Source organism: Anolis sagrei, chromosome 11 (genome assembly GCF_037176765.1).
Source record: "Anolis sagrei isolate rAnoSag1 chromosome 11, rAnoSag1.mat, whole genome shotgun sequence".
NCBI lineage: Eukaryota > Metazoa > Chordata > Lepidosauria > Squamata > Dactyloidae > Anolis > Anolis sagrei.
Genome location: NC_090031.1, coordinates 29,471,882 through 29,493,825, shown reverse-complemented (window position 1 = coordinate 29,493,825; position 21,944 = coordinate 29,471,882). Strand labels below are relative to the sequence as shown.

The 21,944-nt window shown below is 37.2% G+C and overlaps 1 protein-coding gene across 1 annotated transcript; it reads right to left on the bottom strand.

Moving 5' to 3' along the window:
• Window positions 1-549: 549 nt before the first annotated feature.
• P2RX5 (purinergic receptor P2X 5) lies at window positions 550-19,009 on the bottom strand. Its single transcript, XM_067472120.1, has 12 exons — window positions 18,720-19,009; window positions 14,155-14,305; window positions 12,753-12,824; window positions 11,490-11,565; window positions 8,773-8,872; window positions 7,193-7,273; window positions 6,918-7,056; window positions 5,037-5,173; window positions 3,347-3,440; window positions 3,172-3,237; window positions 2,998-3,080; window positions 550-1,328 (listed from the first exon to the last, which is right to left on the bottom strand). Exons 1-12 carry the CDS (start codon window positions 18,854-18,856, stop codon window positions 1,232-1,234), a joined length of 1,233 nt encoding a protein of 410 aa, XP_067328221.1. The 5' UTR covers window positions 18,857-19,009; the 3' UTR covers window positions 550-1,231.
• Window positions 19,010-21,944: the final 2,935 nt, after the last annotated feature.

The window sequence follows — 21,944 nt, the reverse complement described above, 5'->3', positions numbered from 1 at the left end:
ATCCTAGAGCCAGAGGAGACCTCAAAGGGCATCTAGTCCAAAACACAATGGGATGCAGGCAAAACATCAGGAGAGAATGCTTCTAGAACATGGCCATAGAGCCTGAAAAACCTACAACATTTATAATAATAATAATAATAATAACAACAACAATAACAATAATGTGTTCCAATACAACAGCCAGCAGGGTGTCTGCTGTGGACTCATCTTGTTGTGTTTCTAATAATAATAATAATAATAATAATAATAATAATGCAATCCAATACAATGGCCAGCAGGGTGTTTGCTGTGGACATCTTCTGTTTATAATAATAATAATAACAACAACAATAATAATAATATCCAATACAACAGCCAGGAGAGTGTCTGCTGTGGACTCATCTTGTTGTGTTTCAAATAATAATAATGCAATAGACTCATAATACCCCTGGGGTTTGGTATATGCTGGAATAACATTTTTATTATTGTTATGATTTAGAGGATTTTGAGTCGATTCCATGTTTCCAGAGCTGGTTTACCATTTGAGACGACGTTTGCGTGGGACAGCCCTTTTCTGTAGAAGCAAATGGCTATTTAATTATTATTTTTGCTCATTGGGATTTTGAAGATACCTGAGAAACAAGAAGGTAATTTTTAACATGTGTGTGTGTGCGTGGTTTTCTTGGCAAGGTTTCATTGAATCCCAAGAGTTGAGAAGGGTCCCAAAGGGCATCCAGTCCAGCCCTTCTTCTGCCTTCATGCATCCAAAGCAGCTTCAAAGCCCTCCCGACAGATGGCCAAAAGGAAACGCAGATTCAAGGAGGTAAAGAGGCAGCCGAGTAATGTCTGGCTATTCCCAATGCCTTCATAGAGTCGTAAGAGTTAGGGGGCACCCCAGAGGCCATCTAGTCCATTTCCCTTAGATGATGATCGTAATAATATGGCAATGAATATTTTCCAAAGTGCAAGAGTTCATCTGAAGTCGCTCCCATTCAAACAAATGGCAGAAAAAATTGCAAGGCAAATTATTATAATTATTATTCACATTTTCCCGAATGGTATTATTCCTCTGTGTTTCTCGTTGGTTTGGGTTGCCTCTGTTGCAAAAATAATCCAGCTCAACCCATTGGTTGACTTGACCAAGATCTTCCGAAATATCTATATATATTGATTCATATATACATATATGGATTTATTTTTAATTTTTTTGCATTTTGTTGTAAAAAAAAAAGGGAAGAGAGCAAAGCCTCCTTTAAGTCTCAATGGTTTGCATTGATCTGAGCTGATCCAAGCGGGAGAGCGAGTCAGAACTTTGGTTCCCATTGACGTTGCTTTCGGGGAGAGGCTTCCTGAAGAAAAGAAAGAGAAGAAAAGAAAAGAAAGAGAAGAATAGGAGTCAACACTCCATTCGGCAATGTTTCATCTTACATCTCGGGATGTAAATAAATAAAATAACCACTAATAATAAAAAATATCTAGAATAATAATAATAACAATAATAAAATGTTTTGTGTGTGTATATATATATGTAATAATAATTAAACTAAAAGAATAATATATATATATATATCAATCAAATAATGTCAATAAATTATATATATAATTAAATAATAACAATTGTAATAAAATATGTGTGTGTATATCTATGTAATAATGAGAACTGGAATGGAACAAGGAATATGAGACTGGCTATGATTCCACTAAGAGACGAAGCGGATGTTTAGTGTAGTCTGTAATTGTTGTATAGTTTATATGTTGTTGAAACTGGCTTTTTTGTAATTGTCTTTTATGTGTACTGTACACCGCCATGAGTCGCCCTTATGGGCTGAGAATGGCGGTTAATAAGTGCATCAAATAAATAAATAAATAAATAAATAAATAAATAATAATTATCAAACAAAAAGAATAATGAAAATATCAATATATTTTATTGTATATATTAAAATAATATCAATAAATTATATATGTATACATGTATAATAAAAATGTTGTTTGCGTATATATGTAATAATAAACTAAGAATAATAAATAAAATTATATATATATATATATACAATATAAATAAATTATATATATATATATATATATGTTCTGTTTGTGTGTATATAATAATAAACTATAAGAATAATAAAAATAATATAAATAAAATTATATAAATATACAAATAATATCAATAAATTATATATAATAAAAATGTTGTGTTTGTGTATATATGTAATAATAAACTAAGAATAATAATAATAAAAATTACATATATATCCAAATAATATCAATAAATTATATATATATATATATATATGTTATGTTTGTGTGTATATATGTAATAATAAACTATAAGAATAATAAAAATAATAAAAATAAAATTATATATATATACAAATAATATCAATAAATTATATATATATATATATATATATATATATATATATATGTTTGTGTGTATATTTAATAATAATAAACTAAAAATAATAAAAATAAATAAAATTAAATATATATTCAAATAATATCAATAAATTATATATATAAATGGTATGTTTGTGTATAAATGTAATAATAAACTAAGAATAATAAATACAATTATACATATATATTCAAAAAATATCAATAAATTATATATATGTGTGTGTGTGTTATGTTTGTGTGTATATATGTAATAATAAACTATAAGAATAATAAAATATAAATAATATATATATATATATAATAAAAATGTGTTTGTGTGTATATATGTAATAATAAACTAATAAATTAATAATAAAAGAATAATATAAATAATATAAATAAAATTGTATATACAAATACCAATAAATTTATATATATATATATATATTATATATATATATAAATGTTGTGTTTGTGTGTACATATGTAATAATAAACTATAAGAATAATAAAAATAATATAAATAAAATTATATATATATATATATATATATATATATATTCAAATAATGTCAATATGTTATAAGTATAATTTAATACTACAAATAATAATAATAAAATTAATAATAATAGATACCTCACTTCCTCATATTTTTTGCCTCGGTAAAAATTGCTTTTCCGGAGGAGGTAAAGCAGCACCAGGTCGCAGAAGAAAGCTCCCTAGGAAAAGAAATCCCAGTTGTTTAGAAATAAAGACGATTGTGTGTTGGTGTGTGTGTTTGAGTGAATGATCTGACATGATCTCACTTACCGCACCCATCAAGGCGAGGCCTGATCCTACGTTGATGATCGTTGGGATGATGTTAAACTTCCCTGCCTGAAAGATTCGAGAAAGATCCAAATTATCTGTGTGTGTGTGTGTGTTTGTGTGTGTATGTGTGGTGGTGACTGTCATGGCCTCCGTCAATTAAAAACATCAGCCTCACCTTCCCGTTGACCATGACATCAAAGCGGATCCCATAGGCTTTGATCAAGGTGCGGAAATCGACACCAGACGCATCCCGGTAATATTTGGCAAACCTGAGTCGCAAAAGCATCCGAAATTAATTATAGGAAGTGCCTTTCCCACTGTCTCCCATTATTATTATTATTATTATTATTATTATTAGATATATAACAAGATTAGTCCACAGCCAGCAATATGTGTGCAGATCTGAGCAAGGTGACTTTTTGCAGCTGACAGATAATTTTGTCAGCGCCAATTGTTTTTCAGTGCAGGCCAAGGTCTTTAGGCACTGCGCCAAGTATTATTATTATTATTATTATTATTATTATTATAGCAGCACCTACCAATCCTATGGATCTTATTATTATTATTATTATTATTATTATTATTATTCTTCCAACATCTACCAACCCGATGGATGTTGTTGTTGTTGTTGTTGTTAATATTATTATTATTAATTCAGCATTTACCAATCCCATGGATGATGATAATTATGATTACTAATATTATTCCAGTATCTACCAATCTCCACGCATGTCTACTATAATATTATTATTATTATTACCCAGTATATGGGGTAGTGAGGTAGTGAGGATGCTTGCCATAGATGCAGGCGAAACATCAGGAGAAAAGAACATGGCCATATAGCCCGGAAAAACCTACAACAACCCAGTGATCCCGGCCATGAAAGCCTTCGACAATCCTATGGATGTCTACTGTATTGATGATGATTATTATTATCATTTATTATTATTATTATAGCAGCACGTACCAAAGGCACTGCACCCAGTGTGCCAGTCACCACTGGGACCACCTTTACTGGATATTATTATTATTTTGATACCCATTTCTTCCCTCCCAGTTATTATTATTATTATTATTATTATCCCCCACTTCTCTACCTATTATTATTATTATTATTATTCCAATTTCTTCTCTCCCAGTTATTATTATTATTACCCTCAATTTCTCTACCTATTATTATTATTATTATTATTATTATTATTTTGATGTCCATTTCTTCTCTCCCAGTTATTATTATTATTATTATCCTCCACTTCTCTACCTATTATTATTATTATTATACACATTTATTATCTCCCAGTTATTATTATTATTATTATTATCCTCCACTTCTCTCCCTATTATTATTATTATTATTATTATTATTATTATATTGATGCCCATTTCTTCTCTCCCAGTTGTTGTTGTTGTTATTATTATTATTATTATTACCCTCCACTTCTCTACCTATTATTATTATTATTATACACATTTATTATCTCCCAGTTATTATTATTATTATTATCCTCCACTTCTCTCCCTATTATTATTATTATTATTATTATTATTATTATTATTATTATATTGATGCCCATTTCTTCTCTCCCAGTTGTTGTTGTTGTTGTTGTTGTTGTTGTTGTTGTTGTTATTATTATTATTATTATTACCCTCCACTTCTCTACCTATTTATTATGATTCTAATTATTATTATTATTATTATTATTATTATTTTCTTACCCACTTTGGCGATCAATTCAACAGTGGTCCCACCGGGCTGACCTGACCTTTCCGAACCTTTGCCGGCTGATATGGTTCCTATGGGGCCCTCCCTACCACTTATCCAAGTGGTGCGGCCAATTGGGGATGCTCCTTGCTAGGTTCCTCACCTGAAGTTGTACCCGGAGGAGATGGATTTGGCAGCAAAGCGGTTGTCCAGGCGGGTGAAGGAATATTGTGGGTTGCAATGAGAAGGAGCCCGGTCCAGGTCGCAGTTCCACTCAATCTGGATCCCGATCACACCGCCCTATAATAATAGTAGTAGTAGGAGTAGGAGTAGGAGTAGGAGTAGGAGTAGGAGTAGTAGTAGTGGAATACTGAGAGGAATGAGCCGGGTATAATAATAATAAATAATAATAATACTAGTAATAATAATAATGGTAATAATGGAGCAGGAGTGAGTGGGATATAATAATTAATAATAACAATAATAATAATAGAATACTGAGAGGAATGAGCAGGGTATAATAAATTAATGATGATGATGATGATAATTTAACTGAGAGGAATGAGTAGGGTATAAATAATAATAATAATAATAATAATAATAATAATATGGATCCTGAGAGGCATAAGTAGGGTGTTATAAATAATATTATATTTTTATTAATATTAATAATACTCCAGCATATAGATCTCATTTGCTGTGACATACTGTGTTTTGTGCCAATAATAATAATAATAATAATAATAATAATAATAGAATGCTAAGAAGCATGAGCAGGGTATTATTAATAATAATAATAATAATAACAATAATAATAATAGAACAGGAATGAGTGGGAAATAATAATAATAATATACTGAGAGGAATGAACCGGGTATAAATAATAATAGAATGCAGAGGAATGAACAGGATATAATAATAATAGGATACTGAGAGGGAAAAGCAGGGTATAATAAATATAATAATAATAATAACGGTGATAATAATAGAATGCTGAGATAAATGAGTGAGATATAATGATAATAAATAGGAATGAGGGGTATATAATAATAATAATAATAATAATAATAGAGGAATAAGCAGGGTATAATAAATAATTATTATAATGATAATAATAAAAGAATGCTGAGAGAAATGAGTGAGATATTATAATAATAATAATAATAATAATTATTATTATTATTATTATTATAATAAACAGGAACGAGGGGTATATAATAATAATAATAATAATAATAATAATAATAATAATAATGGAATAAGCAAGGTATAATAAATAAAATAATAATGTTAATGGTAATAATAGAATGCTGAGAGGAATGAGTGAGACATGATGATGATGATAATGATAATAAACAGGAATGAGGGGTATATAATAATAATAATAGAGGAATATGCAGGATATAATAAATAATTATTATAATGATAATAATAAAAGAATGCTGAGAGAAATGAGTGAAATATAATAATTATTATAATAATAAATAGGAATGAGGGGTATATAATAATAATAATAATAATAGAGGAATAAGCAGGGTATAATAAATAAAATAATAATTACAATGGTAATAATAGAATGCTGAGAGAATTGAGGGATATATTATAATAATAATAATAATAATAATAATAATAAACAGGAATGAGGGATATATAATAATAATAATAATAATAATAATAATAATAAACAGGAATGAGGGATATATAATAATAATAATAATAATAATAATAATAGAATAAGCAGGGTATAATAATAAACTAATAATGTTAATGGTAATAATAGAATGCAGAGAGGAATGAATGGGAAATAATAATAATACACTGAGAGGAATGAGTGGGGTATAAATAATAATAATAATAACACTGAGAGGAATGAGCAAGGTATAATTAATAATAATAGAACACGGATGAATGAGTGGGGTGTAATTAATAACAAGAATGAAGCGGAATGGATGCTTGTCTGGAATTGCCCCTTGAAAAGCCGGGCGGAAGGCCCCACACGTTTGTTTCCACCTGTCCGTCCGTCCTTCCTTCCTTGCTTCCTCACCTCGGAGGCCATTTCCTGGAAGTCACTCCCGGCCCATCGGACGAGATCCCCCAAAGGGAAAATGGGGCAATAGGGGTGTTCAGGCCCATAGCGGCAGCCCTTCAGGTAGTTGCCGTCCTTGGTCTCCAGCACGTTGGTCCTGCCATCAGGAAAACAAGAGGCGGGTACACACGTCTTTACAACGACTACTACTATTACAATTCTATTACGGTTGCTGCTATGACACTATAAAGCCCAACCCCACTCCTTGAAAACAGAAGAGCCGTAGGACTTACTTGGAGAACTTAAAGCGGGGAAAACGGATGGAATTCTTGATGTAAACAGTGAAATTCTCAGCGTTGGCCAGGAGAGGTTTCCTGAAGGAAGGAAAGGAGTTCATTCTCCTATCTCCTCGTAAGAGAGTTCAACACAAATGAATGGGAAGGGGTTCCGGGCTCCAACTTTGGTCACAGATCTCTCTCTTTCTACCACTCTCCCCTTGTCTCTATCTTCTCTCTCAATCTATCAATCTATCTGTTCATCCATCCGTTGATCTCTATCATCTGTCTATCTTTCTATTTCTATCTACCTCTCTTCTGCCTATCATCTCTGTTTGTTTATCACCTCTCTCTATCCACCCACGTATCTATTTGTCTATCGATCTGTCTATGTCTATCTGTCTATCTCTCTATCCATCCATCTATCTATCAACATATCTATCTACGAATCCATCTATCTATCATCTATCTATCTATCTATCTATCTATATCTATCTATCCATCTATTTATCTACCTTTCTATCCATCTATCTATCCATCCATCCATTCCATCCATCCATCTATCTGTTATCTATCCATCCATTTGTTTGTTTGTCTGTCATCTATCTATCCATTCATCTGCTTATCTCATTTATCCATCTATCCACCCATCCATCTGCCCGTCTGTCATCTATCTCTCCATTCATCCATCCATCCATCTGTCCGTCTGTCCGTCCGTCCATCTATCCATCCATCCATCCATCCCATTCATCTATCTGTCTGTCTGTTATCTATCTATCAATCCATCCATCCATCCATTTGTCTATCAATCATATATCTATCCATCCATCTATCTGTTACGTATCTTTCCATCCATCCATCCATCCGTTTATCTGACATCTATCTATCTATCCATCCATTTGTCTGTCTATCATCTATCTATCTATGTATCCATCCATCCATCTGTTTGTCTGTCATCTATCCATCCATCCATCCATCCATCCGTTTATCTGTCATCTATCTAGCTATCTATCTATCCATCCATTTGTCTGTCTGTCATCTATCTATCTATGTATCCATCCATCCATCTGTTTGTCTATCATCTATCCATCCATCCATCCGTTTATCTGTCATCTATCTAGCTATCTATCTATCCATCCATTTGTCTGTCTGTCATCTATCCATCCATTTGTCTGTCATCTATCTATCTATCCATCCATTTGTCTGTCTATCATCTATCTTTCCATCCATCCATGCATCCGTTTATCTGTCATCTATCTATCTATCCATTTGTCTGTCTATCATCTATCTATCTATCTATCTATCTATCTATCTATCTATCCATCCATCCATCCATCCATCTGTTTGTCATCTATCAGTTATCTATCTATCTTTCCATCCATCCATCTATTTGTCTATCATCTATCTATCTATCTATCTATCTATCTATCTATCTATCCTGGGCCTCTGGTGGAAGTGGAACTGAAATAAAGCCTTTTTGGAAGAGAACGTCCACACAGAGTCGTGTCCTGCATTGCAACCTTGGAACGATAGATAGATAGATAGATAGATAAATAGATAGATAGATAGATATGAACGGGAGGCTACGTGGGACCTACTTGGGCCGGCTCTTCTTCTCTTCCAGGGGACACCAGGCCAGGATCTCACAGGTCCCGCTCCGGCTGCTTCCTTCCTTCACGCAGCGCCCCGTCTTCACCCCTAAAGAGACGCAGGAAGGATAGATAGATAGATAGATAGATAGATAGATAGATAGATAGATAGATAGATACATCATCTGCCGGTCCAAAAGCCTTAAGGAGTAGAAGAGATCCCCAAGCTGATCCCAAATTCCATCAGATCCAAAGATGGATCTGGACCACATATAAACACGTGCACGCACACTAAGACCAATACTTAGAGGCAATGACAGAGGATGATGGGTGTTGTAGTTCACACACATCACCCTTATGTATTTTCTAATGGGACCAAACATCCAAAACCAAATTACTTTTTCCAATGTTTATCCTTACCTGGGCATCCTATCACAGACTCTTATTATTAGTATTATTATTATATTTATATTTATCTATTATTTACAGTACTTATATTCTGCCCTTCTCACCCCAAAAGGGACTCAGGGTGGATCACAGAACACATCTATGGCAAACATTCAAGGCCTTCCACAGGAGACTCAAAGCAGCTTGAAGATTATATTATTATTATATTATATTATATTATATTTATACCCCGCTTTATCTCTCCTGCAGGAGACTCAAAGTGGCTTAAATATTTTATTTTATATTACTCTACATTATATTATTTTATTATTACTATTTATTATTATTATTTATTTATTAGCATACTTGTATACCGCTAATATCTCAGCCTAAATCGGCGACTCATTGCGGTTTACAACATTTAAAAACAACAATATTCAGATTAAAAATATAAAACACAAGTACATATACAATACACAGTATTGGGCCACCAATACAGACCAAAGCATCTCTTAATTAAAATCATAATCCAATTTCGTTGTCTGTGATTGCCAGTCCATGATCAGAAACTTCGTCGCACCGGATTAGCCGAATGCCTGTTCAAACATCCATGTCTTCAGTTTTTTTCGAAATACCATCAGCGAGGAGGCTGATCTTATCTCTACAGGGAGGGCATTCCAAAGCCGCGGGGCCACCACAGAAAAGGCCCTGTCTCTCGTTCCCGCCAGCCGCACCTGTGAAGCAGGTGGGATAGAGAGTAGGGCCTCTCCCGAAGATCTTAGGGTCCTGGTGGGCTGATAGGCCGAGATACGTTCGGATAGATATGTTGGGCCAGAACTATTTATTCTTTTATTTTGTATTTTTATTTTATTGTTATCAATTTTATTATTACTATTTATTATTTATTTATACCTCGCTTTATCTCTCCCACAGGAGACTCAAAGCGGCTTAAATATTATTTTGTTTTATATTACTCTATATTATATTATGTTATTATTACTATTTATTATTTTTAATTTTAATTTTATTTTATGTTTATTAATTTTATTTTATTTTATTTTTTTATTTATACTCTGCTGTATCTCTCCCACAGGAGACTCAAAGCGGCTTAAATATTATTTTATTTTATTATGACTATTATTTTATTATTTATTTTATTATTACTATTATTTATTTATTTATACTCTGCTGTATCTCTCCCACAGGAGACTCAAAGCGGCTTAAATATTATATTATTATATTTTATATATTTATTATTATTATTATCATAATCATCATTATTATATTTATGCCCCACTTTATCTCTCCCGCAGGAGACTCAAAGTGGCTTAAATATTATTTTATTTTATATTACTCTATATTATCTTATTTTATTATTACTATTTATTATTTATTTGTACTTTGCGTTATCTCTCCCATAGGAGACTCAAAGCGGCTTAAATATTATATTATTATTATATTTTATATATTTATTATTATCATAATCATCATGATTATATTTATACCCCGCTTTATCTCTCCCGCAGGAGACTCAAAGTGGCTTAAATATTATTTTATTTTATATTACCCTATATTATATTATTTTATTATTATTATTTATTTTATTTTTATTTTTATCATTACTATTGATTATTTATTTATACCCTGCTTTATCTCTCCCACAGGAGACTCAAAGCGGCTTAAATATTATTTTATATTACTCTATATTATATTATTTTATTATTACTATTTATTATTTTATTATTACTATTTTATTATTTATTTATACTCTGCTTTATCTCTCCCACAGGAAACTTAACATAAAAAGAATTGGCATACAACTGAATGTGCAAACATTAAAACAGCGTTAAATATAAACGGTATTTTTTAAAAATCCCAGTTAGAAACCATCTTTACATAGCCTTAAACCATATGATTAGGCCTGGTCAGACTTTGTGAATGGCTCCAGCTTCGAATGGACGAATGGTAATGCTCCATTTTTCCCGCCACAAGGGAAACTCCACCCACTTCTGACATCACAGGTAGTCCCCAGCCAATGAGAGCCAATCAGGGGAGGGCGTGGGTCTTTTGAATGACTCTCAACGGGGATAAAACGTCTTGCAGTGCATTGTATGGTCCAATTCCAATGTCCAATTCCTTTAGAGTTCAGGCTCTGCATCAGACATCCTTTCAGGCCTGAAAGTGAATAACCTCCGTCTGTTGCCTTCAAACCCAGTCTGTGTTTCATCAGTGGGGGGATAGAGCTGGGTTTACTATACAATTCCCATGGACAAGCAATATCTATCAGGATGCAACAAAGACAGGAAAAGTCACTGAAACTAATCGGAAATGCCCCTTACCATTGCCGGCAATGACGGCTTCGCCCCGAGGACAGTCACTCTGATGATAACACAGGGCGTCTGGAATGCCAGCACTCTGTTGAGAGGGGAAATAGACAAATATTAATATTAATTATCAATAATAATAAAGTCAATACTTGATCGTTGATACAATAATTTAAAATAATCAAAAGTCAATTACTATCAGTAATAGTCAATGATCAATAATACATACTAATAATAATTTATTTATTTATTTATCGTATCAGGAGCAACCAGACAGTTGTATTACATTTTTAACAAAACAAACAAACAGACCGACAAAACACAAAGTTTGCAAGCTTGGTAGTTGATTAAATGTCCTTTGCCCAGTATCTGGCCACTTGAGAGTGCCTCTGGTGTTGCTGCAAGAAGGTCCTCCATTGTGCATGTGGCAGGGCTCAGGTTGTATTGCAGCAGGTGGTCAGTGGTTTGCTCTTCTCCACACTTGCATATCGTGGATTCCACCCTGTAGCCCCATTTCTGAAGGTTGGCTCTGCATCTCGTGGTGCCAGAGAACAGTCTGTTCAGTGCCTTCCAAGTCGCCCAGTCTTCTGTGTGCTCAGGAGGGAGTCTCTCATTTGGTATCAGCCATGGATTGAGCTTCTGGGTTTGAGCCTGCCACTTTTGGACTCCCGCTTGCTGAGGTGTTCCAGCGAGTGTCTCTGTAGATCTTAGAAAACTATTTCTTGATTTAAGTCGTTGACGTGCTGGCTGATACCCAAACAGGGGATGAGCTGGAGATGTCTCTGCCTTGGTCCTTTCACTATTGGCTGCTACTTCCTGGCGGATGTGAGGTGGTGCGATACCGGGTAAGCAGTGTAATTTCTCCAGTGGTGTAGGGCGCAGACACCCTGTGATAATGCAGCATGTCTCATTCAGAGCCACATCCATTGTTTTAATGTGGTGAGATGTGTTCCACACTGGGCATGCGTACTCAGCAGCAGAATAGCACAGCGCAAGGGCAGATGTCTTCACTGTGTCTGGTTGTGATCCCCAGGTTGTGCCAGCCAGCTCATTATTTCATTCCCTCTACACAATAATTTAATTTTAATGATAACTTCAATATTGTTTTAATATTATTACTATTATCATCATAATTATTATTTCACTCTTTCCTCCTCTATGCACTTTTTGCCCTCAATAACTTCCCTTTGATAACATGGCCTAAAGGGACTTGCCGTCATTCTTTGGGCTATGACATTGTTGTTGTTGTTGTTTACTGTGAGAAGCAACGCAACATACCTCCGGGCAGGTACTCTGCCACTGGTTCGGAGTGACGATAAGGTTGGTCATGACAAAGAAGACGCTTTCACCCTAAATAAGAAGGAACCAAAGGGAGAAAAAATAATATTATTTTCAAATAGTATTATTTTTATATTATTTTCTTTTACCTACCATTCACCAATTTCAGAGAGGGAAAAAAGCGGCATGTAGCGATAATAAACATAATTACATTTACCAGTTATTTCTATTGGTGTTTTAATCTTTCTTTTGTTTTTTTAAAATTTGATGTAATGTTTTTATATTTTATATAATTATATTATCATTATTATTTTATTTTATTATCATATGTAATGTTATGATATTATTATAATTTTTATTATATAATATTAGAATATAACATAACATTATAATAACAATATAAAATACAATAATATCTAATAATATATAATATAAAATTATAATAAATAAAAATAAATATAATACAAATCATTGTTACAATTCATATTATATTATTATATACTACATTATTATTGTATTGTTTTATATTATACAATAAATATAATAAATTATGATATGATTATAATGATAAAATAATAAGAATATTATAATAACAATATAACATACAATAACAGTATCTAATAATATATAATATCAAATTATAATACAAATAATTGCTACATTTTATATCATTATATTATTATATACTATGTTATTACGTTATTGTTTTATGTTATATACTAATTATAATATTTATAATTATAATAAAAATAAATATAATACAAATAATTGTTACATTTTATATCATTATATTATTATATACTATATTATTACATTATTGTTTTATGTTATATACTAATTATAATATTTATAATTATAATAAAAATAAATATAAAAATAAATATAACACAAATAATTGTTACATTTTATATCATTTTATATCATTATATTATTATTATATATTATATTATTATATTATTATATATTATATTATTATGTTATTGTTTTATGTTATATACTAAATATAATATATATAATAAATTGTAATTATAAAATTATAAGAATATAAAATTCAATAATAATATATAATACTGTAATATATAGTATAATATTATAATAAATAATGACAGTCAATAATATAAAATACAATATCTAATAATAATAAAAATATAAAATGTAATAAATAACCAATTATAATATAATACATAAAATAAATCATATAATAAGAATATAAAGTACAATAATATCTAATGCTATAATATATAATAAATATAATAAATATAATAAATCATGATATGATGTAAAATTGTAATAAGAATATAAAATAATATATAATACTGTAATATATAATATAATAATAACATTTAGTAATGTAAAAATTGCACAGCATGCTAAGCACCATCTCTGGTCCTGCGTGGCCTACCTGTGGTGGCACCACGTAGTCGGCCACGTCCCAGAGGCGCTCTCCCATCCCGGAGGAGTTGGTGAAGGCCACCCCCTTGACCTTGGTGATGACCGAGCTCTGGATGGAGGCGTCCACCTCCTGGTAGCCCTTCCTGGCCACAAAGACCCACCTGCCAAAGGAAGGAAGGAGGAAGGAAAGGAAAGAGGGAGGAATGGAAGGAGGGAAGGAGAGAGGAAGGAAAAGAAAGGAAAGAGGGAGGGAAGAAGGAGGAAAGGAAAGGAAAGGAAAGAGGGAAGGGGGGAATAGAAGGAAAGAGAAAGGGATGAAGGAGAGAAGGAAGGAAGGAGGAAAGGAAGGAGAAAGAGAAAGGAAAGAGGGAGGGAGGGAAGAAGGAGGAAAGAAAAGAAGGATGGATGGAAGAAATGAAGGGATGAAGGAAGAAGAAGCAAAGAGAAAGGGACGAAGAAAGGAAAGAAGGCAGGAAGGAAGAAGGGAGGGAGGAAGAAAAAGGAAAGATGGGGGAGGGAAAAGAGAGAAGGAAGGAATTAGGAAAGGAAGGAAAGGAAAGAGGGAGGGAAGAAGGAGGAAGGGAAAGAGGGATAGAAGGAAAGAGGGATGAAGGAAGGAAGGAAGGAAGAAGGGAGGGAGGGAGGAAGAAAAAGGAAAGATGGGGAGAGGAAAAAGAGAAAGAAGGAAGGAGGAAAGGAAGGAGGGATCGAAGGAAAGAGAAAGGGATGAAGGAAGGAAGAAGGGAGGGAGGAAGAAAAAGGAAAGATGGGGGAGGGAAAAGAGAGAAGGAAGGAATGAGGAAAGGAAGGAGAAAGAGGAAGGAAAGGAAAGGGAGGAATGGAAGGAGGGAAGGCGAGACGAAGGAAAAGAAAGGAAAGAGGGAGGGAAGAAGGAGGAAAGGAAAGGAAAGAGGGAAGGAGGGATAGAAGGAAAGAGAAAGGGATGAAGGAGAGAAGGAAGGAAGGAGGGAAGGAAGGAGAAAGAGGAAGGAAAGGAAAGAGGGAGGGAGGGAGGGAAGAAGGAGGAAAGAAAAGGAGGGATGGAAGGAAGGAAGGGATGAAGGAAGGAAGAAGAAGGAAAGAGAAAGGGATGAAGAAAGGAAGGAAGGAAGAAGGGAGGGAGGAAGAAAAGGAAAGGGGGGAGGGAAGAAGGAGGAAAGGAAAGGAAAGAAGGAAGGAGGGATGGAAGGAAGGAGGAAGGGATGAAGGAAGGAAGAAGGAGGGAGGAGAGGAAAGGAAAGAGGGAGGGACGGAAAAGAGAAAAGGAAGGAAGGAGGAAAGGAAGGAGAAAAAGGGATAGAAGGAAAGAGGAAGGAAAGGAAAGAGGGAGGAGAGGAAAGGAAAGAGGGAATGGGGTATAGAAGGAAGGAGGAAGGGATAAAGGAAGGAAGAAGGGAGGGAGGAAGAAAAAGGAAAGAGGGAGGGACAGAAAAGAGAGAAGGAAGGAAGGAGGAAAGGAAGGAGAAAAAGGGATAGAAGGAAAGAGGATGGAAAGAGGGAGTGAGGGAAGAGGGAGGAAAGGAAAGGAAAGAGGGAAGGGGTATAGAAGGAAGGAGGGAGGGATGACGGAAGGAAGAAGGGAGGAAGGGAGGAAGAAAAAGGAAAGAGGGAGGGACGGAACAGAGAGAAGGAAGGAAGAACGGGGGAAACGGAGAAAGAGGAAGGGATAGAAGGAAAGAGGAAGGTAGAAGGGGAAGAAAGAGATGGATGAAAGGAAGAAGGGAAAGAAGAAGTAAAAGGAAAGAGGGAGGGAGGGAAGAAGGTGGAAAGGAAGGCGAAAGAGGAAGGGATAGGAAAGAGGGAGGGATAGAAGGAAAGAGGAAGGTAGAAGGGGAAATATGAATAGAAGGAAGGGGGAAAGGAAGGAGGGAGGGAAGAAGAAAGAAGAAAGAGGGAGGGAGGGAAAAGAGAGATGGAAGGAAGGAAGGAAGGAAGGAAGGAAGGAAGGAAGGAAGGAGAGAAAGGGAAAAGAGGGAGAGATGGAAGGAAGGAAGGAAGGAAGGAAGGAAGGAAGGAAGGAAGGAAGGCAGGCAGGCAGCAGGCAGGAAGGAATGAGAGAGCGAAGGAAAGAGGGAGGGAAAAGAGAGATGGATGGATGGAAAGGAAGGAGGAAGGAAGGAGAAAGAAAGAGGGAGGGAGGGGAAAGGGGATGGATGGAAGGAAGGGAGGGAGGAAAGGAAAAGAGGGAGAGAAGGAAGAAGGAAGGAAAAGGAAAGGAAAGAGGGACGGAGGGGAAAGAAATGGAAAGGAGGAAGGAAGGAGAGAGGGAGGGAAAAGAGGGAAGGAGGGAGGAAGAAAGGAAGGGAGGAAGGAAGGAAGGAGAGAGAAAGGGAAAAGAGGGAGAGATGGGAGGAAAGAAGGCAGCAAGGATGAAGGAATGAGAGAGGGATGGAAAGGAAAGGAAAGAGGGAGGGAAAAGAGAGATGGATGGAAGGAAGGAGGAAAGGAAGAAAGGAGGGAGGGAGGGAGGAGAAAGAAAGAGACAGGGGGAAAGAGGATGGAAGGAACGGAGGAAGGGAGGAAAGGAAAAGACGGAGAGAAGAAAGAAGGAAGGAAAAGGAAAGAGGGAGGGAGGGAGGGGAAAGAGATGGAAAGAAGGAAGGAAGGAGAGAGGAAGGGAAAAGAGGGAGGGAGGAAGTAAAAATATTCTGTGTGTCTCTATATACATATATATACATTATCTTATATATAGTGAAAATATTGTATGTCTATGTCTATCCATCTGATCTATAGTGAAAATGTATGTGTGTGTGTGTGTATACACAATATCTATCTATTCAACCTATATTGAAAATATTGTGCGTGTGTGTGTATCAGTCTCTATCTATCTAAATAATATATTTACTTGTCTGTATCTCCTTGTATTTATATACACTGAACTAAACTCTTTCCCTTAGGACTAATGCATTCCTATCAGCCATCAACATAACAATAACAACAACAACAACAACAGAAACTGAGCAGCAGCTTCCGGCAGTCCAGTCGTGCTAAGCCATCAGTCCCCACTGTTTGTGGGTCCCCCCCCCCCCAGGTGACACAGAAGCAAACTGACCGCAAATGCAAATCAAACAGGCGTGCACTTAACCTCACAAGACAGATGGCCAGCTGTCATCCAGAGGGAAAATATAGCTTTTGAATGGCATTAGGTCCTTTTTTAAAACATTTCAGGGTCAATTGGGAGTCACCTGCTGGCTGCAATGCGGCAGAACGCCTGGCACTGCCAATTAACGTACACATTGGACCAAAAGACACACAGAAATGAAAAGGATCAGAAATGCATCCAGTCCAACCTCATTCCAAAAACACAACTTGATCCCTCCCAACAGATGGCCATCCAGCCTCTCTATTAAAAAAAAAACCTCCAAAGGAGGAGGCTCAGCTGCACATAATCTACTGTCACTGAGTTTGGAAGGGGCACCCAAAGGGCATCTAGACCAACCCCGTTCCAAAAACATAATCCGACCCTTCCTGACAGATGGCCATTCAGCCTCTATTAAAAACCTCCAAAGGAGGAGGCTCCACTGCACATAATCTACTCTCATTGAGTTTGGAAGGGGCACCCAAAGACCACCTAGACCAACTCCAAACTGGAAACACCATCTGACCCTTCCTGCCAGATGGCCATCCAGCTTTGATATTGAAAACCTCCAAAGGAGGAGGCTCTGCCACACATAATCCACTGTTATTGAGTTAGGAAGGGGCTCCCATAGGCTATCCAGACCAACCCCATTCTGGAAACACAACCTGATCCCTCCCAACAGATGGCCATCCAGCCTCTGTATTAAAAACCACCAAAGGAGGAGACTGCGCTGCACATAATCTATCGTCACTGAGTTTGGAAGTGGCTCCCAAAGGGCCTCCAGTCCAACCTCATTCCAAAAACAAAACTCGATCCCTCCCAACAGATGGCCATCTCTTCTGGAAACACAATCTGATCCCTCCCGACGGATGGCCATCCAGCCTCTGTATTAAAAACCACCAAAGGAGGAGACTCCGCTACACATAATCTATCGTCATTGAGTTTGGAAGGGGCACACAAAGAGCATCCAGACCAACCCCATTCTGGAAACACCATCCGAGCCTTCCTGACAGATGGCCATCCAGCTTTGGTGTTGAAAACCTCCAAAGGAGGAGGCTCCATCGCACATAATCTATGGTCATTAAGTTTGGAAGGGGCTCCCAAAGGCCATCCAGACCAACCCCATTCTGGAAACACAATCCAATCCCTCCCGACACATGGCCATTCAGCCTCTGCATTAAGAACTTCGAAAGGAGGAGATTCCACGTAACACATAACTCACTCTCATTGATTTTCAAAGGGGACCCCAAAGGGCATCCAGTCCAACCTCATTCTGGAAACATTGGTCTTTTCTGCCGCAGCGTCACACCCTCGGCTCACGTTCACTCATATATATTCCTATTGTCAAGCTATCTTCCTATGGATGCAAGTGAGGATGGCCTTGGCCTCTTCTGCCGCAGCGTCACACCCTTGGCTCATGTTCCGCTTGTGCCCACATCCCTTGCCGTGGCCACCCTGACTTCCCCGCAGAGACTGAGCACCCGGCGGAGCCTTACCCAACGACGTAGGCCATGATGGAGAGCTGGACCACCCGGTAGAGGATGCCCACCTTCTTGTTCTTGGCAATCACGTACTTCTCCGTCTTGTAGTCAAAGAGAGAGAGGCAGAGCGCCCGCCAGGCCACCTGGCCCATCCTGAGAGGAAGGGAGGAAGGGAGGAAGAGGAAGGAAGGGAGGGAGGGAGGAAGAGGAAAGGAGGGAAGGAAGTAAGGAAGAAGAAAAAGGGAAGGGAAGAATGGAAGAAAGGAAGAAGAAGGGAAGAAGGAAGGAAGGAAGGAAAAAGAGAAAGAAGGGAGGGAGGGAGGAGAAGGAAGAAAGGAAGGAAGGAAGGAAGGAAGGAAGGAAGGAAGGAAGGAAAGAAGGGGGGAAGGGAGGGGGGAGGAGGAAGGGAGGGAAGGAAGGAATGGAGGAAGGAAGGAAGAAAGGAAAGAGAAATGTGGAAGAAAGGGAAGGAGGGAGGAAGGGAAAAGGGAAAGAGGGAAGGAAAGAAGGAGAAAAAAGAAAGGAAAAAAGCAAGAAAGGGAGGGAGGAATAAGAGACGAAAGAAGGAAGGAATGGAGGAAGGAAAGGAGGAAGGAAGGAAGGAAGGTTGAAGAATGAAGGAAGAAGGGAAGGGAGGGAGGGAGGGAAAATGGAAAGAGGGAAGGAAAGAAGGAGAAAAAAGGAAGGAAAAAGAAAGGAGGAAGGAAGGAAAAAGCAAGAAAGGGAATAAGGAAGAAAAAGGGATGCGAAGAACGGAAGAAAGGAAGAAGAAGGGAGAAAGGAAAAAGAGAAGGAAGGAATGGAGGAAGGAAGGAAGGGAAGAACTAAAGAAAGGAAGGATAAAGGAGGAAAGAGAAGAAAGGAAGAAGAGAAAAGGAAGGAAGGAGAAAGAAAGAAAAAGGGAAAGATGGAAGGATGAAGGGGGGGAAGAAGGAAGGAAGAAAACAAAGAGAGAGAGGGAAGGAAGGAAAGGAAGGATGGGATGAAGAAAGAAAGAGAGAAAGATGGAGTGAAGGAAGGAGAAAGAAAGAAAAGGAAGGAAGGAAGGAAGGAAGGAAGGAAGGAAGGAAGGAAGAGTGAGGCAAGGCTCCTACAGACTCAAAGGGCATGCATCAAACCGGAGGCAGGTGCCGCACATGCCGCGCATGGAAGCGGCCTTGCTCGCTCTCCATCCTCCTTGGAAATGGTATTTCCAAGCCGCAAAGATCAATGTCTCCAAACAATAATAAGAAAAGACTGCCAACGAGTCAAAGGAAGGCCGCAGTGTATGGATCGGCAGGCAGCGAAGCATGTCATGCGCGTCCGTCGCGGTGCACTTCCCTTTGCCGAGAACCCTTGGGAACCAGAAGATTTGAATAGCTGAGCCGTGCCAAAGAGGAGCCACATCTGCACACAGGCAGCATCGGTTATCAGAAGTGCAGCACAAAGGTCGTTCGCTCCATGTGTTTTGAATCGTTCCAGGCCAGGAACAAAGCCAGGACCAGATGTAGCTGCAAATGAGAGAAGCAGGGGACCAATCAATAGTAATAATAATAACAATAATAATAATAATAATAATAGGGATGTTAATTCCATCTTTTACGAACCATCGCTGTGCTGACACATGCTGCCCCCCCCTCCCTTGACCTTCTTGTACCTGCAGACTCTACGCTTAACCACAACCTTTGGCTTAACCACAACTACTTCCTATGTAGGCTTCAACTTTGTATGACCTCTACATGTCACGTCTTGTTTCTTAAAAACATTTTCTTCCCTGTTGCACCCAAAGGGCATCCAGTCCAACCTCATTCCAAAAACACAACCCGATCCCTCCCAACAGATGGCCATCTCTTCTGGAAACACAATCTGATCTCTCCTGAGTCCCGACAGATGGCCATCCAGCCTATGTATTAAAAATCGCCAAAGGAGGAGACTGCGCTGCACATCTATCGTCATTGAGTTTGGAAGGGGTACCCAAAGAGCATCCAGACCAACCCCATTCTGGAAACACTATCCAACCCTTCCTGACAAATGGCCATCTCTTCTGGAAACACAATCTGATCTCTCCTGAGTCCTTACAGATGGCCATCCAGCCTCTGTATTAAAAATCGCCAAAGGAGGAGACTGCGCTGCATATCTATCGTCATTGAGTTTGGAAGGGGCACCCAAAGAGCATCCAGACCAACCCCATTCTGGAAACACCATCCGACCCTTCCTGACAGATGGCCATCTAGCTTTGGGGTTGAAAACCTTCAAAGGAGGAAGCTCCATCACCCGTAATCTATTGTTATTCAGTTTGGAAGGGGCTCCCAAAGGCCATCCAGACCAACCCCATTCTGGAAACACAATCCGATCCCTCCCAACACATGGCCATCCAGCTTTGGGGTTGAAAACCTTCAAAGGAGGAGTCTCCATCACCCGTAATCTATTGTCATTCAGTTTGGAAGAGGACCCCAAAAGCCATCCAGACCAACCCCATTCTGGAAACACAATCCGATCCCTCCCAACAGATGGCCATCCAGCCTCTGCATTAAGAACTTTGAAGGGAGAAGACTCCACGTAACACATAACTCACTCTCATTGATTTTCAAAGGGGACCCCAAAGGGCATCCAGTCCAACCTCATTCTGGAAACCTTGGCCTTTTCTGCCGCAGCGTCACACCCCCGGCTCACGTTCACTCATATATATTCCTACCGTCCAGCCGTGGCTGTATGAAAGGGTATATTTCTCTTTTGCTGTTAATTTCATTAGCATTTGCAAATTTCACTCAAATTTCAATAGCAATTGTCTTTTAAAGCAGGACACGCTCTTTGTGCCCAGCAGGACGCCAGGGTGCCTCAGCTGAGAGGCCCTATGGATTTTCCTAAACAAAGTCTTTAAAAACTTGGAAAGTTTAACAAAGTTTATTGCTTAGATCTTCAACAAACCACATACATTATTCTTAACTTGCCCACAAAGGACAGGCAGCTTGCTTTGTGAACTATATCTTTCTTTTACAAGGAAAATCCTCCGACCCCTTCCTGGGCAATCTGTCTTTAGGCTGGCTGGCTCCTGGTACAATTTGCTTTTTGGGTACCTGAGTAAACCTTACCAGCCAAAACTTTAAATTGGGCAAAAAAATACCCAATACATCCCAATTTGGGAGTTGTAGTTGCTGGGATTTATAGTTCACCTACAATCAAAGAGCATTCTGAACCCCACCAATGATGGAATTGAACCAAACTTGGTACACAGAATTCCCACAACCAACAGAAAACACT

Excerpts from the sequence above, each read along its gene's own strand:
- P2RX5 (XM_067472120.1), bottom strand. The coding sequence starts at position 18,856 with ATGGGCCAGGTGGCCTGGCGGGCGCTCTGCCTCTCTCTCTTTGACTAC. Across the intron at positions 3,441-5,036 it reads TCCTCCGGGTACAACTTCAG|GTTTGCCAAATATTACCGGG; the intron begins GTGAGGAACCTA and ends TTTGCGACTCAG. Across the intron at positions 1,329-2,997 it reads AAAAAATATGAGGAAGTGAG|GAAGCCTCTCCCCGAAAGCA; the intron begins GTATCTATTATT and ends TCTTTTCTTCAG.